Source organism: Rhinolophus hipposideros (genome assembly GCF_964194185.1).
Source record: "Rhinolophus hipposideros genome assembly, chromosome: 5".
NCBI lineage: Eukaryota > Metazoa > Chordata > Mammalia > Chiroptera > Rhinolophidae > Rhinolophus > Rhinolophus hipposideros.
Window position 1 is genome coordinate 36,003,431 of NC_138051.1, and position 16,988 is coordinate 36,020,418.

General features: G+C 32.2%; 1 protein-coding gene across 2 annotated transcripts in view; it reads left to right on the plus strand.

Annotated features, from left to right (window-relative positions):
• SPRED1 (sprouty related EVH1 domain containing 1) overlaps positions 1-16,988 on the plus strand; it is a gene marked incomplete at its 5' end in the record, with an annotated part of 112,792 nt that overhangs the window by 63,400 nt on the left and 32,404 nt on the right. For both annotated transcript variants that reach the window (XM_081050027.1, XM_081050026.1), the window contains 2 exons: positions 6,713-6,881; positions 9,477-9,526. In XM_081050027.1, the coding sequence (XP_080906153.1) occupies positions 6,713-6,881; positions 9,477-9,526 (219 nt within the window). The remainder of the gene's footprint in view (positions 1-6,712; positions 6,882-9,476; positions 9,527-16,988) is intronic.

Sequence of the window (16,988 nt, forward strand, 5' to 3'; positions counted from 1 at the left end):
GTTGAGGGGCAGTGGAAGAAGGGAGGCAGCAAAACTCACTAATATTTAAGAATCCTTCCAGCCCTTAAAATAATTTTTGTTTTTCAGCATGCAGATTTTTATCGATCACATGGTAGGTAAAAGTCTTACAGGGCATTCTTCTACCTACTTTTTTTAAATACAACTTTTTAATTTCATTGCTTTTTCTATTTTGAATTTGAGGAGGGCAGTTATCCTTGTTGCTTAAAGCCTGCTGTATGTTGTCCTTTCTGTGATGCGATTGCATTTATTTTTTTTAATGCTACTTAATGTCAGAAGCAAAACAACTTTCTAATATATTGTGTCACTTAGATGAGAAATTGTTTTACTCTTGACATGGAGACTTTGAGATTATGCTCAGTGATGCGAATGTTTTATGAAGCATAGTTTTAAAAACATCTACAAAAAACAGTGGATTGTTGTGCCAAAACATTACCTGCCTTTTTTCTCTCGTTGCCTATTCTTAAATTCTGCATAGCTACTACAGTAGTAGCCTTTTCCTAAGGGATATTTATTTTTATGCTTCATTAAATATATAATAAAAACAGTAAAATATTCTTATTTCCTAGTACCATTTTATAGATTAAAAATTGACACAATTTGACATCTAGTTCATAATTAGTTGTCACGTTGTTTTAGTCTGGTGTATAACCTCAATCAATGTTTATCGACTTATGGTTGGAACACATTCTTGCATAGGTATTTCTGTGAGTCAAAGATCTAGTTCATTATACTTCCCATTTCCTCAGTGTATTTTTAAAATTAAAGCTCATTTTAAAATTTTTGGTTTGTTTTTTACTTTAAAACTCATTTTTAAAAAAATCATTTTTCTATGTGTTTTGGGAGACTCTAAAAAATAGAAGCCACTTGTAGCTAGAGATGAGTGTAGACGATACTGAAATTATTTATTTATCTGAGAAAAAATAGTTGGAAAACAACTTTGGAAAGTTTAAGAAAGGAGTTAATTCAGCAATATTTTCATGTGTTAAAAGTTAATATTGTGATATTTTCATGTAATAATTATAAGACCAAACTCAATTTTTTATATCTTTTTAACAATTTCAATTTATCATTTTCTAAAATCCCTGTTGCTTTTCTTACTGTTTATGTATACAGTAAAATGTCGCAATAATTCTTAACACCAATTTTAACTTCTTTAATTCCAGAACTTAATTTAATTATGAATTTTATTATTATTGCAAAATGGTTGTCGCAACAAATGGTAAATCTCTACAAAATGCTGTAACAAAGTGCTAACACATAAAAGCCCTGGATAAATATTAATTCTTTTGTAATACCTGTAGAATTAATCAAAGTATAGGAAACAAAACTCTTGAGGCAATTTTATTACTTTGTCTCTAAACAGGCAGATAGAATCTGCCTATTTCAGAATTAACAAGACTTACTATCAAAAAATCATTACATTCAGTGATATGCTGCTAAAGGTTTAACAATCAGCTCTCCAGGGGAAGAAAAAGGCATTGATTTGTAGCATTTATATATTCCCACCATGGCCGACGTCAGTCAGTAGACATCTCTACATATGGAATTGGGAAGGAGTGAGCAGTAGTATACCATTATTTTTTTCTTTTGTTACCTATGCCTTTGATATCATATCCAAGAAATCATCACCAAATCCAATGTCCTGAAACTTGTGTCTTGTATTTTCTTCTAAGAAAGAATTTTATTGTTTTAGTTCTTATTTGGGCCCTTGATCCATTTGCCTTAATTTTTGTATGTGGTTTAGGTAAGCGTCCAGCTTCATTCTTTTGCATGTGAATATTCAGTTTTCCTAGTACCAATTGTTGAAAACTGTTCTTTCCCCCATTGAATGATCTTGGCACTGTTGTCAAATATGTTGAGGTATTTTTCCTTCTAGTCCTAGTTTGTTGAGTGTTTTTATCTTGAAAGATGGTGCATTTTGTCAAGAGTTTTTTCTTCATCAGTTGAGATGATTGTGTGGTTTTTTTCGTTTATCCTGTTCATGTGGCATATTACATTGATCAGTTTTCCTATGTTGAACCATCCTTGTGTTCCAGGAATAAATCCCACTCAGTCATAGTGTATATCATCCTCATAATATACCGCTGAATTTGGTTTGCTAGAATTCGTGGAGGATTTTTATATCAGTGTTCTTCAGAGATATTAGTTTGTAGTTTTTTTGTAGTGTCTTTGTCTAGCTTTGATATCGGGGTAATGCTGGCCTCACGGAATGACTCGAGAGTGTTTTCTCTCTTTCCTTTCTTGGAAAAGTTTGAGAGTATTGGTCTTAGTTCCTTTAATGTTTGTAAAAGTTCACCAGTGAAGCTGTCAGATTGAGTTTTTCTTTGTTGAGAGATCTTTGATTATTGATCAGTTTCATTAGTAATTAGTAACCTATTCACCCTTTTTGTTTATTGCTTACTTAGTCTTGGGCTGTTTTATGTTTCTTGTAATTTGTCCATTTCATCTAAGTTATCCAGGTTTTTGGCATATAAGTGTTTATAGAACTCTCTATAATCTTTTTTATTTCTGTAGAATCAGTAGTAATGTCTACACTTTCATTTTTAATTTTTGTAATTTACATCTTCTCTCTTTTTCTTAGTCCATCTAGCTAAAGGTTTTCCAATCTTTTTGATCTTTTTGTAGAACCGACTTTTGGTTTCATTGATTTTTTTTTTCTCTCGTTTTCCTAGTCTCTATTTTATCTTTGCTCTCATTTTTATTATTTCCTTCTTTCTGCTAATAGATTTGGGTTTAGTTCTTTTTTTCTACTTCCTTAAGTTGTAAAGTTACATTGTTGATTTGAGATTTTTCTTTTTTTTTTTTTAGGGTGTTTATAACTATATATTTCCCCTTTAGCACTGCTTTTGCTGTGTCCCATAAGTTTTGATAAGCTGTGTTTTGGTTTTTGTTCTCTGTTTTCTAATTTCCCTTGTGATTTCTTCTTTGATAGTTGGTTGTTTAAAAGTGTGTTGTATAATATCCAATATTTTGTGAATTTTCCAGTTTTCCTTTTTCATTGATTTCTAACTTCATCCCGTGGTGGCCAGAGAAGACACTTTGTATCATATCTATATTTTAAAATATATTGAGATTTAATCTATGGCCAAGCATGTGGTCTATCCTGAAAAATGTCCCATGTGCACTTCAGAAGAATGTGTATTTTTAGTGTTGGATAAATGTTCTTTATATGTCTGTTAGGTTCAGTTGGTTTATTGTGCTAAGTCCTCAATTTCCATACTTCTGTCTGGACGTTCTATTGATTATTCTGAGTAGGTTTTTTCAGTTCTCAGTTATTATCTTAGAACTGTTTATTTCTCCCTTCAGTTATGCCAATTTTTGCTTCATGTGTTTTGATGGTATGTTGTTAGATGAATAACTATTTGTTATATCCTCTTGCACTCTTGAACCTTCTATTTATTAATATATAATGTCCTCCTTTGCCTCTTGCAACCATTTTGATTTAAAGTATATGTTGTCTGGTATTAGTCAAGCCACCCTGCTTCCTTTGTTTGCATGGAATGTCTTTTTTCCATCTTTCGTTTTGAACCTGTTCACATCTACATCTAAGTAAGGTGAGTCCCTTGTTGGCAGCATGTAGTTGGATCATGTGTTTTTATACATTCTGCTAATCTCTGTCATTGGTTGGAGAGTTTAATCATTTACATTTAAAATAGTTACTAATAAGGAGGGGTTTACTTCTGTCATTGAGCTGTTCCTGCATTCCTGTCTTCTTTTGTGTTTAGTCAATTGTTTGTAGTCAAATGTTTAAATTCTTTCTCATTTCCTTTTGTGTGTATTCTGTAGCTGTTTTCTTTAGTTCTCCATAGTTACCATGGAGATTACATTTAACATTTTAAAGTTATAGCACTAATTGAATTTATACCATTTTAACTTCATAACATACAACAACTCTGCTTCTTTCCAGCTTTATCCCCACTCCTTTCGGTGTTGATGTCACAAAAATACATCTTTATGTGTTGTGTGCCCAGAAACATAAACTAAAATTCTTTTTAGTGCACTAGTCTCTTAAATTTTGTAGAAAACAATATTTGGGGTTACAAACCAAAGTCCCACCAGTAACTAGCTTTTGGTTGTTTTTTTCTTAAAATGTATGAGTCTCTTAAATCATACAGAAACAAAAATTTCAGTTACTAACCACTGTTACAATAATACTGCTGTTATAATTGCCCATGTATTTACCTTTATTGAGATCTTTATTTTTTTATATAGCTTCATGTTACTACTGTCTACTGTCATTTTATTTCACCCTGTAGGACTCCCTTGACCATTTGTTTTTGCAGGGCAGATCTAGTGGTAGCAAGCTCCCTCAGCTTTTGTTTATCTGAGAATGTCTTAATTTTTCCCTCTCTTTTGAAGGACTGTTTTGCCAGATATAGGATTTTTGATTGACAGTTTTTTATTTTAGCATTTTGAATATACCTACCCTTTATTTTCTGACTCCAAAGTTTCGGAAGAGAAATATGCTGATACCCTTATTTAGGATCCCTTGTATGTAATGATTCACTTCTCTTTCTGCTCTCACGATTCTCTGTGTGAATGTCTTTTAGGTCATCTAATTTGGAGTTTGTTGAGCTTCTTAGATGTGTATGTCTTTTGTCAAATTTGAGAAGTATTTTTTGTTTTGTGATTTTTTTTTTTTTAATTTGACAAGTTTTGAACCATTGTTTCTACAAATATTCTTTGTGCCCCTTTCTATCGTATCCTTTTGCAGCTCCTACAGTGTGTGTATTGGTTCCCTTGGTGGTGCCCCACAGGTCCCTTAGGCTCTGCTTGCTTTTCTTCATTCTTTTTTTTCCTTTCTGTTCCTCAGACTTAATAATTTCGATTGTCTGGTCTTCGAGTTCACTAATTCTTTCTTCTTCCTGCTCACATCTCATTTTTTTAGTCCCTCTACTGAATTTTTTATTTGTTTTTGTACTTTTCAGCTCCAGAATTTCTCTTTGTTTCTTTTCATGTTTTTTATCTCTTTAATGATATTCCCATTTTGTTCATAAATAATTTTCTTGATTTTAGTCTATATCTTCATTTAGTTTTTTGAGCATCTTTAAGGCAGTTTTCTCAATTACAGTTGACATTCAATATCATATTAGTTTCAGGTGTACAGCATAGTGATTAGACATTTATATAACTTACGAAGTGATCTCTCTGATAAGTCTAGTATTCACCTGACACCATGCATAGTTATTTTGGCTATATTCCCTATGCTGTACTTTATATGCCTGTGACTATTTTGTGATTGCCAAATTGTACTTTTTAAGACAGTTTTGTGTTCTTTGTGGTTTTTTAAAAAGTCTTTGTCTAGGAGATCTACTATCAGGTCTTTTTCAAGAACAGTTTCTGTTGATTTTTCCCCCCTTTCAGCCACCTATACTTTACTATTTTCTTTGTATGCCATGGGATTTTTTGTTGAACACTAGGTGTTTGAGTCTAATAATGTAGTAACTTTATAAGTCAGATTGTCTCCTTTCTCAGGGTTTGCTGTTTTTGTTACCTTTTTTTTTTAATGGAAATATTGGGGAACAGTGTGTTTTTCCAGGGCCCATCATCTCCAAGTCATCCTTCAATCTAGTTGTGGAGGCACAGCTCAACTCCAAGTCCAGTCACTGTTTTCATCTTAGTTGCAGGGGCACAGCCCACCATCCCATGTGGGAATTGAACCGGCAACCTTGTTGTTAAGAGCTCGCACTCTAACCAACTGAGCCATCCGGCCACCCTTCCGGAGGTTCAGCAGCAGCTCGTAGTCTTTAATCTAGTTGTGGAGGGCGCAGCTCACTGGCCCATGTGGGAATCGAACTGACAACGCTGTTGTTCAGAGCTCGCGCTCTAACCAACTGAGCCATTTGGCCACCCCTGTTTTTTGTTACTTTTTTTTTGTTGTTGTTGTTGGTTGTCTCTGTGCCAAGGATCAGTGTAAGGTGTAAATGTAAAGTCTTCTCATGTTTTTTCAGAGCCTTTCTCTGGGTATGCATAGTCACTTTCTAATTTTCTCCATATATGTAGTTGTTTTTGCATGTATGGCTGTCAAAATGGGGGAAAGTGAAAAATGACAGATAAAAAGGGTGCTGGCCCTTTGACTATCCTGGAAGTCACTTTATTCTATTAAAAAAGGGCTTGCAACAATGAGAGAAGTACAACAGCAATGGCTGCCCTCTTTGTTTTCACCTCTATGATGAGGAGCAGCAGTCAGTGATCAGAGCATAGATACCTGATATTTGAAGGACAGGATCCTTTTTACCCACCCTGGTTCCATGTGCAAGCTGCTCCAGGAACGCACATACATCTCCCAGAGTGGAGGATGGTTGCTGCTACTATGCTAGTAGCTGAAATTGATGAAAATTAACCACAATTTACTGTTTTTTGCCTTCCCCTGGAAATTTCAAGCCTTCACCAGACTCCAGACTTCCAACATACGAGTGGTTACATCAGACAGATTTTGTTGTCGAGTTGGGGAGACAGATTCCTGCTGCTCTTACTCTGCAATCTTCCAAGAATCCTCTTTAGTCTCATCTTAATTTCTGTATTGAGTCACTTTGTGAAGTAGATTAAGTAGCAAGACCTCTATCAATATAGTGTGGAAATACTCTTACTAAAATGTAATAGCTGTTTTCTCACTTCAGTTTGTATTTAAGAGCTACATTAAATGCACTTGATATATGTATGGTAATTTTTGGCATTTAATTTTTGACAGGTGGTTTTGGAATGTATGCTTAAAAAAGACCTCATTTATAATAAGGTCACTCCAACATTTCACCACTGGAAGATTGATGATAAGAAATTTGGCCTTACCTTTCAAAGTCCTGCTGATGCTAGGGCTTTCGATAGAGGTATTCGAAGAGCTATAGAGGATATTTCTCAAGGTAAGTTTTCTTAACTATTAATTTGTTTATCAGTTATGTATAGTAGAGTAACTTTAAACAAGTCAGCTTTTGTGATATGTGATCAGGCTTTGAAAGTCCACTGTAGGTGAAAAATATAAAATAATAGTCTCGTTAGTCTGTTTTATATTTGTATATACCAATTACATGTACATGTTTCCCCGAAAATAAGACCAACCCGAAAATAAGCCCCAGTTAAGATCGTCAGCCAGACGGACACGTTTAATACGTTATGACGATGTTCCAGAAGAAGATGACATGACTGTATTTGAATAAATGTAGATTGTTGTGCATGAAAAAATAAGACATCTCCTGAAAATACGCCCTAATGCATCTTTTGGAGCATAAATTAATATAAGACCCAGTCTTATTTTCGGGGAAACACAGTATTATCTTGAGATATCCATCAACAGCAGTCTTCAGATAATTCAAATGTTTTAAAATAAGAGCTTGAAGAAGAGGGCAGCAGTCAGGTACAACTTTTAAAATTTTGTGTGTGTGTGTGTTATCAGTCATAGTCTGGATTTTGTAATGATAAAGAGAAAATTTCTAATAATCAAATATATGTAGACTCAAGTTATTTTGTGGTACAACTCGTCTTTATTTGATTTCATTACTGAGCATTGGCAGAGACCACAACCCCATCTATTCCTTTGTATATCTTTCTGATCTGTTTAGATTATTGACTGTAAAGCTTGCAGGTTTTAAAGGGAGAAAGACTACATTTGTGTGTAAGACTAGCCTCTACTTAATTGAAAAGAAATCACATTAAAACCCATTGCTTCCCCCAAAAGAAGGGAAACAAGTCTTCATAACTAAGACTTGATTTGTTTTTCTAATTAACTAGGAATATTATATCTATTAATAGAAATAATTTCTATATAAAGTAACTGAATCAAAATGTTCACAACATTGTGATTTGTATATTTTGAAAATGGCACTTTAAGTGGAAAATTAGAAGAAATCAACAGGCCATAGTCAAGAACATGGAAATGCTTAGTACAAATCTATATTGATAGTGCAAGAAACTGTGGTTTAATATTTAGCTACTTTATAATATTAGAGTTTGATAAACAAATAACCTTTGATTTCCAGTTCAGAAAAAAGTTCCATGAATGATAGTAGTTATTTTATCTTCATTACAGGAGCACATAAAATTTCCCTTCATCAGTGTTCTCGGTGTTGACTGCACATTTGAATCACCTGTGAGGCTTTTGAAAAACAGAATAGCTGGTTCCCACTCCACATCACTTGAATTAAACTATCTGGATTGTGGAGCTGAGGCATTCTTTATTGTTCTTATTACATTTCTAGATATATCAGATGTGATGGGGAATTATTATCCTAGTCGAATGATTATATTATCAATTTAAAAAAACAAATGATGAATATAGATCTTCAGATTCTCCAGCAGAGGTGGTGGTTTTTCAAACCACTGCAAGAAACTTAAAAACAATGCATGATGCCCTTTGCCTCCTCACTTCAGAGATTTCTGACATTATTGACTTGGTTCAGTAACTCTGGCATCAGTATATTTTATAAAGTTTCTAAGCTGATTCTGATGTTTAGCTAGCATTGAAGAATCAGTGCTTTAAAGAGAAGTCATTATCCCTGGCAGTTGGAACTTTTATGATTTATGTTAAATTTTGAATTACTTTGAAACCTATGTTTATGTTCTTATAAGAATATATTTTTTTTACTAGGATCAAATAGATTGGGTTTAATGTTTAAAAAGACAGTTTATAAGAAGAAGCTTACAAACTGTTAGCCAAGTAGAGTAGACTGTAATATCCAACCTGTCTTGTTATTTTTAAACATTATTTGAAGCATACTGGTTAGCATTATCAGTCATTGTAGACTTTCAACAATCCCATTAAATTTCTTACTTAGCTTTCTGTGACACTAAGAATAAACTATACAACCCTTTCCAAAGGGCAGATTTCTCATGTCTATGTCAGCTCTGTCGCTCAAGGGGAGCATAAACTCAGAATACTTTGCTATAATAAAACAATCCCCCCTTAATTTATTGGAACTGAAAGTACTCTTGAACATAATGAAAGCATATAAAGAGACGTTGATGCATAAAAGTCAATAGCAACAACTGGCCATTGACTATCAATGGATTAAGGCTCATTTATTTATTTTTTTATGACAAATGCAACTAAAATCCTACTTCTGGGTGCTAAATATTGTTTCCTGGGTCAGAATATTTAGAAAAATGGAAGAAGTCATACATGGGTGTCACCTAAACACTAGAGGAGTGTGGTGTGTATACTCTGCCTAGCAGTTTGAGTATTTCGGAGCATTCAAGAACAGGGCTTGCTAGAAATAGTACACTTTTACGGAAAACATCTCTTTAGTAAGTAATTGAGAATTTACTTATAGAAGAGGAAAACAATCACTTTATTCTCTATTGGTCTAACAAAGGGGCAAGTATGAGTGACCATCTCACTGGTTGCCAGGCAGCCAGAATCACCTCTGATCAAATTCCTATAATATTGGAATAATATAATCAATTAGTAATATTGAAATCTAAGACAAAAATTCTATGTTAATTACTCTTACCTGTTTTCTTAGGATGCCCAGCATTAAAAAATGAAACCGAAGGAGCAGAAGATGACTTACAAGTAAGTAGTTTGGCTTGAAAGGAATTTCTAAACTCAAAGGATATAGAGGAAAGACTAGCTTTAATTAGTAAACAACTGATACAAAATTTTTAAGAAAATATCTATGACACTGTATTTGTCGGGAAATACAGAGAAACAGAACCAATCAGGTGTATGTATATATATATGTATATATATATATATACGTACGAATGTACATATTAGAGAGAGAAGGTTGTTTTAGTTTGGATTGCTTTTGGCGAGGGGATTGTTTTTAAGGAATTGGCTTGTGATTGTAGGAGCTGGCAAGTTCGAAATCCGCAGCATAGTCAGACATGCTGGAAATTCTGGCACTAGTTAATGTTTTGGTCTTGAGTCAGAAGGCCTTCTCAAGGCAGAACTTCATTTCACTTTGGGGGATCTCAGTCTTTTCTTTAAGTGTTTTTATAATGAGGCCCACCCACTTTATAGAGGGTAATCTTCTTTACTCAGTTTACTGATTTAAAGTTAGGCACATCTGAAAATTACCTTCACAAAATTTAGACTGGTGTTTGACCAATAGCTTGGCAATCATATGCATAGACTATACAAGTTGACACTAAAATTAACCATCACAGATACTGCATCCCATAGACAAGGTATTTCTATAAAAAATTCACAGAAAAGGAATTGCAAATTGTTAATAAGCATTTGGACACCCTTCTGTTTTATCTCACCGCTAATCAGCAGGTAATGTAAGTTAACCAAATGACCAAGGGATTAAAAAATGATATTACCCCATACTGTGCTGTCCATGAGATTGACAGATTGATGCCCTGCTGGAGAAAATGTAGATTGGTAGATTGTTTCTAGAAAGCAATTTGGTAATATGTATTAAAAAGCCTCAAAAATAGAAACATTCATGCTTGTTCATCTGGTGAATCACTTTCCAGTAATCTATACCAAGGAACTAGAGATGCACAACAACTTTTTATACCCAGAATGGTGGGTGTATAAAATATTATTGGATAAAATATCCAATAATAAGGAGCTGTCTAAATAGGAGAATGGGAATGGTTGAATTAACAGGTATATTTTTGTCATACACCTATTAAAATGTTATTTATGAATTTGCTTGCAATATACTAAGTAATAAAAACACAAAAATTATATGGTGTTATCATTACTCAGCTAAATGTTCAATATTTTTGTTGATTACTTTTGGATTGTGTAATTCTGAGCTATGTGGCTATTTTATTAGTATTTTTCTGTATTTTTAAAGTTTACTGCAATAAGAATTAATACTTTTAAAATAATACTAAAAGAACCCTAAGTTGTATGTATACTTTGTATTAATAATCAATTAGTCATATTATTGTAAAAGTAGTCATGACCAAAAGACATGGAAAAATGCTTTATGTACTTTTTCAGTCAGAATATAGAAATGTTTTTATTTTATTTGAGAAATACAGCAAAGTTTAAAGAAAAAAACAAATTGTTAACCATCCATGATAATCATGTATTTTTAAATATAACCTTTGGGTCTTTTTCTGTATACATAGATGCATATATACTTGTATTATTATGAGACCATTATACCATAGTCTCATTTCTTTCCTACTTAAAAACCTATTATTTTTTGTGTTTTAAAATATTTTTTCAAGTTTATAATATTTAGTGTTTTTATTTTTATGTAATTTGTTTTCAGTAGATGTATCCTAATTACCAATCTCCCTATTGTACGTTTAAGAGTTCTTATATGTGTTTAAATATTTAAATCTATTTATTTTAGTGATGGTTAATTGTTATTTTAGTGTTTTTATTTTTATGTAATTTGTTTTCAGTAGATGTATCCTAATTACCAATCTCCCTATTGTACGTTTAAGAGTTCTTATATGTGTTTAAATATTTAAATCTATTTATTTTAGTGATGGTTAATTGTTATTTTAAAAATACAGTGAGTTGCAGTTAATTTGGTATTAGAAATAAGGAATAAAATGCAAAATACGTGCATTTTTTAAGTGAAGTCTTTTCCAAGGTTCCATTTTGTTCCAGTATCAAATGTGGAACTGGAAATGGGGAAACGTTCTGAATTGCTCCCTATGGTGAAATTATATTTGGTTAAAATTCAAGTTGAAAAAAGTAGACAAAGAAGATGGGGACATCACTCATTTATAGGGTCGCCAGGAGTTAGAGGTGACTCAATGACATATAACACACATACAAAGAAAAAAGGGGGAAATACTGAGATGCTAGCAAATATGTGAGATAAATAGGGTGTTTTTCTGAACACCCAATTTAAAAATTTTAAAAAAGAATCAACATGGAGAATTAAAACTACCAAAGGAAATTGAAATTTACTTAATTATGCCAAAGTCGTTGCATGTCATTCTTATTTTAAAATAATATATTGGAGGTATAAAGCATTTTAATTTATTTAACTGTTTCATTAGGAATAGAGTATATCTGTTTCATAGTTCACCTATAGGCTTGGCATAAACATTTTGAAATTATTTTGAGTACATATTTACTGATTTATGGTAGTGGTTATGTCAGGTTTACTTTATTTGGTGATTATTTGCAAAGGCAACTAAAATGGTTTTAAAAGAGTAACCCATTATCTAATTCTTTAAACCTAGAAGCGGTAATGTTTATGCTATATTTGGAGCACAAATGTCATGAAGACATTAAATATCAGAGTAGAAATCCTCTCCATTTTGAGTGTTTTTTATTAATTCATTGAGCAAATATTTGAGTACCTATTTATTTTGTTCCAACAACTAGCTAGACATTTAGTTATTTGCTGATGGACAACTTTCTGCTTTCAACAATTTCACATGCTCATCAGTTATAAATTAACAGGAAGACGTTTACCTTTCTATTTCATATCTGTCTTTGGAGGGTTTCATAACACATCATTTGGATTTAAAATCATATCTTACCCATCTTTTATACCTGATGTTTAGTATAGTGTTGATCATATATATAGTTGGCACTCAGGAAAGGTTTTTTGAAGAAAAATCTTCAAACTTCGGATTTTTTTTTAACCTAAGCACTAATAAGGTAGGAATATTCTTCCGTGTTTCCCCGAAAATAAGACCTACCTGGACAATCAACTCTAATGCATCTTTTGGAGCAAAAATTAATATAAGACTGGGTCTCATATAATGCACTGTAATGTAATGTAATATAAGACCCAGCCTTATATTAATTTTTGCTCCAAAAGACGCATTAGTGCTGATTGTCTGGCTAGGTCTTATTTTTGGGAAAACACGGTTTTCATTTGGTTTCTTTCTTTGTGACTCTTTTAATGATCCAGTTAAGGGTTTGTTTGTTTTTAATGCTAGCTTATATTTGTTTTAAGATCATTTTTACAATGTCTTTCCAACCAAAAATATCAGTTACAGTACCTCTAATTGTTTAGATATGCTAGATTGGTAACAGGACCCATAAAACTCACCTCACAACAGACTTGAGGTTATAAGCAAAAAAAAAATTCTCAGATTTCATGCTTTTGAGCAGAAGAAACATGACAGCTAATTGATCTGAAGTGAAAACTTGTCGTATTTTCTCCTTTGGCTACTGAGAAGTACTTCACTAACTTAACTCATTTTTAAAATTATGTAATGTCATTTTTGAGCCCATATGATTAAAAGACCTGTGCCTTATGTTTATTGTTTAAAGTAATTTTGCTGTAGGCAAGAGGGATATAAATTGTTCATGTACTGGTTTTTAGACATGGTAACATTTTTATAAGGCTCTAGATATTAAATCTAAGTTAATGGGTGGGTTTTATTTAGCTAGTTAAATGGATTTTATATTACTGTGACTTATCACCATCCTACATTAACTATCCTATAGTTAAGTTCCCAAAATCTTAGTACATTTTAGATTGAGTTTTGTTTATTATCTCATAAGAGAGAGAAAAAAACACAAGAAACTAACCTGTTTGCATAATGTTTTGTCATTATTTAACTTTTTTTCTTGACTCTTAGACTAATACATTTTAATGTAGAATATTTAGATAGTTAGAAAATTATGAAGAAGAAATCAGGAATTGTTTATCCCCAACCAGGTATAACTGCTATTAATGTTTTATGTACTCCCACTTAGGTTCTTTGTTTTATTCTCGCATGTTGTATTTAAATACATACTTTTTTAAAAGCACCATCAGGATCAATCTCTTTTCCATTTCAATTGTATTTTTGATAGGATTTTTGTTTGTATTGGTGATGGCAGTGATGGTGGTGGTTGGAATTGAAGTAGTATAAATCATAAAATTTGAACCCACACAGTCTGACTTCCCAGTATTTGGAATATAGCTACTATATCGTGTAACTATACCACAGTTTATTTAACCATTCACATTTCATTGAACATTTACTTTATTTTCCATAACTTTTTACATGAATTTTTGTTGGTATTTCTGAGTGTGATCTTAGGATAAAATCCTAGAAATAGGTTTTCCAGTTAAAGGATTGTATAAAGATTTATATAGTTATCAGGAGCTATTTAACTACTGCCTATTAACTCAAACAGATTTACAGACAATAAACAATTCCCTGAAAACCCAGTGCCACTTTTAAGATAAACTAAACCTTTATTACAAAGGTACTTTAGGTTTTTCTGTCGATTAGTCTAGGGTAGAGGACATGTTTTTCCTTTTCTATTGTTGCTGGACATTATATCTTGGTACATTTCTCGCATTCCTTTTATATTGTTTCATCACTGATTACTGTATTCAGGTGGCGTAAACAAAATACTGTGTATGCTGTTAGTGTTTTCAGACAAAGCTCATAGACAAATACAAAATTAAAAACTCAAGGTTAGTTTATTCTTATCCTTAGATAAGTAACTAATCAAAAGTAACTACAGAAATCTACTGAATAAATAGGAGACAATTGTGGTCAAATCTAAAATGAATTGCTACTGGATACTACTCCAAGATGTTAATAGTGATTTTGTTGGGCTCATGGAATTGTTAATGATTTCCTTTCTTTTCTGTGCTAAGTTCCCATAATTTGAGTATATAGTATTAAATGCCAAAAATAGCTTTGGTAGCATTTTCAATGTATGTAGTGCTAAAGTATAAGATTTCTTTATCAAAGAACATTTTAAAATTCTTCCATCATGCTAAAATTAATAGAATAATTAATTATTAAAATCTTCTATTGTTGGCTATGACGCAGCTACACATTTTGAAACCTGTGATTTGTGATATACAACTGCAAGAATGAAGTTCTTGAGTAATAAGTAGATTGATATCACTTTTTTCACACTTGATTGATTATTTATTGGGAAAGACACATTAAAAAGGGTTTACAGGAAAACACTAAGTTTTCCCGGCCTCAGAATTACTACAGGAAGAAAGGACAAAGGGAGGAGAAAAGCAAAAAATCTGCTTTTCTTTTCTCTACAACAGTCATCAAGCCTTGTGTTCTGATAGAAAGCAACAGCCTGGATTATTTTATTGCTTTACCCAGCATCCTTTTGCTTTTACACACAAAATTGCTATAGTAGTCTTGGAAAAAGAAAAAGCTAAACAATCTCTTAGCAACCATAGGAGAATAATTACTATACCAGCCTCTGAGAGTGAAACAGATTTCCATTGTACATTAAAATTGGCATGGGATGCTTTGTAGATAATACAGATGAGCCTATGCCAGCATGATACTAAAAGCATTGAATGTGGTTATATATAACTCTAAAGACAATTTTTTAAGCTAAAAATCATGCAAATGTATGTACAGTCTTTATGCATATCGTATATTAAATTTTCTGCTCTGGTGGAAGATTTTTGGCATTTCCCAGCACCTAACTTTAGATTATGTCCATGTTCCCGTAGTAGTTTTTTATTTTTAAAGGTTATAATCCAGTAAAAAACATTCAAACTTGCCTGCGCCTTAACACTTTTTACTCATTTGTATCCCCCCCCAAAAAAAAGTGTTTTGGTTATTATTAATTATATTTATGGAAATGGTAGATAACCTTTTTGAAAAATAATAATAAAATAAAATGTTTTTCTTATTTGATCGGTAAGTGATAATGCCTAGTGTGGGCAGATGTGTGAGGAAATGGTCTCTCTGTCATATAATATTGACAGATTTTCAAATGATACATAAGCTTGCTAGAGGGTGGCTTGGTAATATAATTGGAATATATGCCTATCCTATATTTGGTAATTCTGTTTATAGGAATTAATCCTAAAGAAATAATGTTACTGGTGTACAAAGATGTATTTATAAGGAGGTGTGCTGCAATGTATATAACAAAATGTTGGAAGTGATCTACATGCCCACATGTAGAGTATTGCCCATGGAATACATGCCATATACACATACTGAACTTCCTTACAAGCATTTCAAAGCACAAGGTACAACTTTATATGTTGATATGTGGAGAGGTCCATAATAAATTATGAAGTTAAAAAAAGCACTATGTGGATAGACTGTCTAAAATATAAATGGAATCAAATTATACATAGGGTATAAACATATATACCGGCCTTAAGTCTAGACAGATATATGTCAAATAATAATAGGTGCTATTCCAAGGGGTTGGATTATGGAATGAATAATTTGAACTTTCAATAGTTATTAAAGTTAATTGTTTTGTGAGTGAATATTTTTTGTTGTTAAGGAGTTCTCTATTTTTTTCTTCCATACTAGATTTGCTCTCAATGGTCTATATTAATATAATGTGATTTGATTTGTGGATTTTTCCACATTACAGGTTAGTGACACTCACTGTGTTCCAGGCATAGTTTAAGCTCTAGGGATAAAAATAGGCAAAATCATTACTGGCTCATATGAGAAATATAAAAAAGAACACTTAGAATATAGGGTGATAGATTCAAGTATTTTTTGAGGAAGTTCAGAGGAGACAGTGATTAATTTGGGAGTGGATCAACAAAGACTTTTGAGTCATTTATGGCTGAGGTAATAAAGATGTTTTTCTAGTAGAAAATTGAAGATAGTTGTTGTGGGCTGAGGAAATGACATAGAAGGGTCAGAAGTGAAACATCAGGTGAGAGGGGGAGAAACAAGTACATCAGTATTTATGAAACAAAAAGATGACAATGAAACAGTAGTAGAAGCCATGGTAAAAGCAAAACGTATATGTTCTTTTGTTTGAACAGTTATCATTGTTCTTTTGTTCATTCTCAAAATTTCTTATTTATATAAAGAAAACATTGTAATTTTTACAGAGACTGATTCATTATGGTAGAAATTAAAATGGCATTTAGATATATAAAAGTGAAAATTGTGATAACGTCTAGTCTTATGAGTATATGGAACATTCTTGTGGATATTTGAATGGTTAAAACCACCTTAGAAAATAATTTTTATTATCTAAACTGGAACATATGTATATCCTATAATCCAAAATTTCCACTCTTGGATGTGTTACCGTAAAAACTCTTGTACATATGTACAGTGAGGCCTGTACAAGAATGTTCTTAGAAACATTATTTGAAATAGGAAAAAATTAACTGTTTCATCTT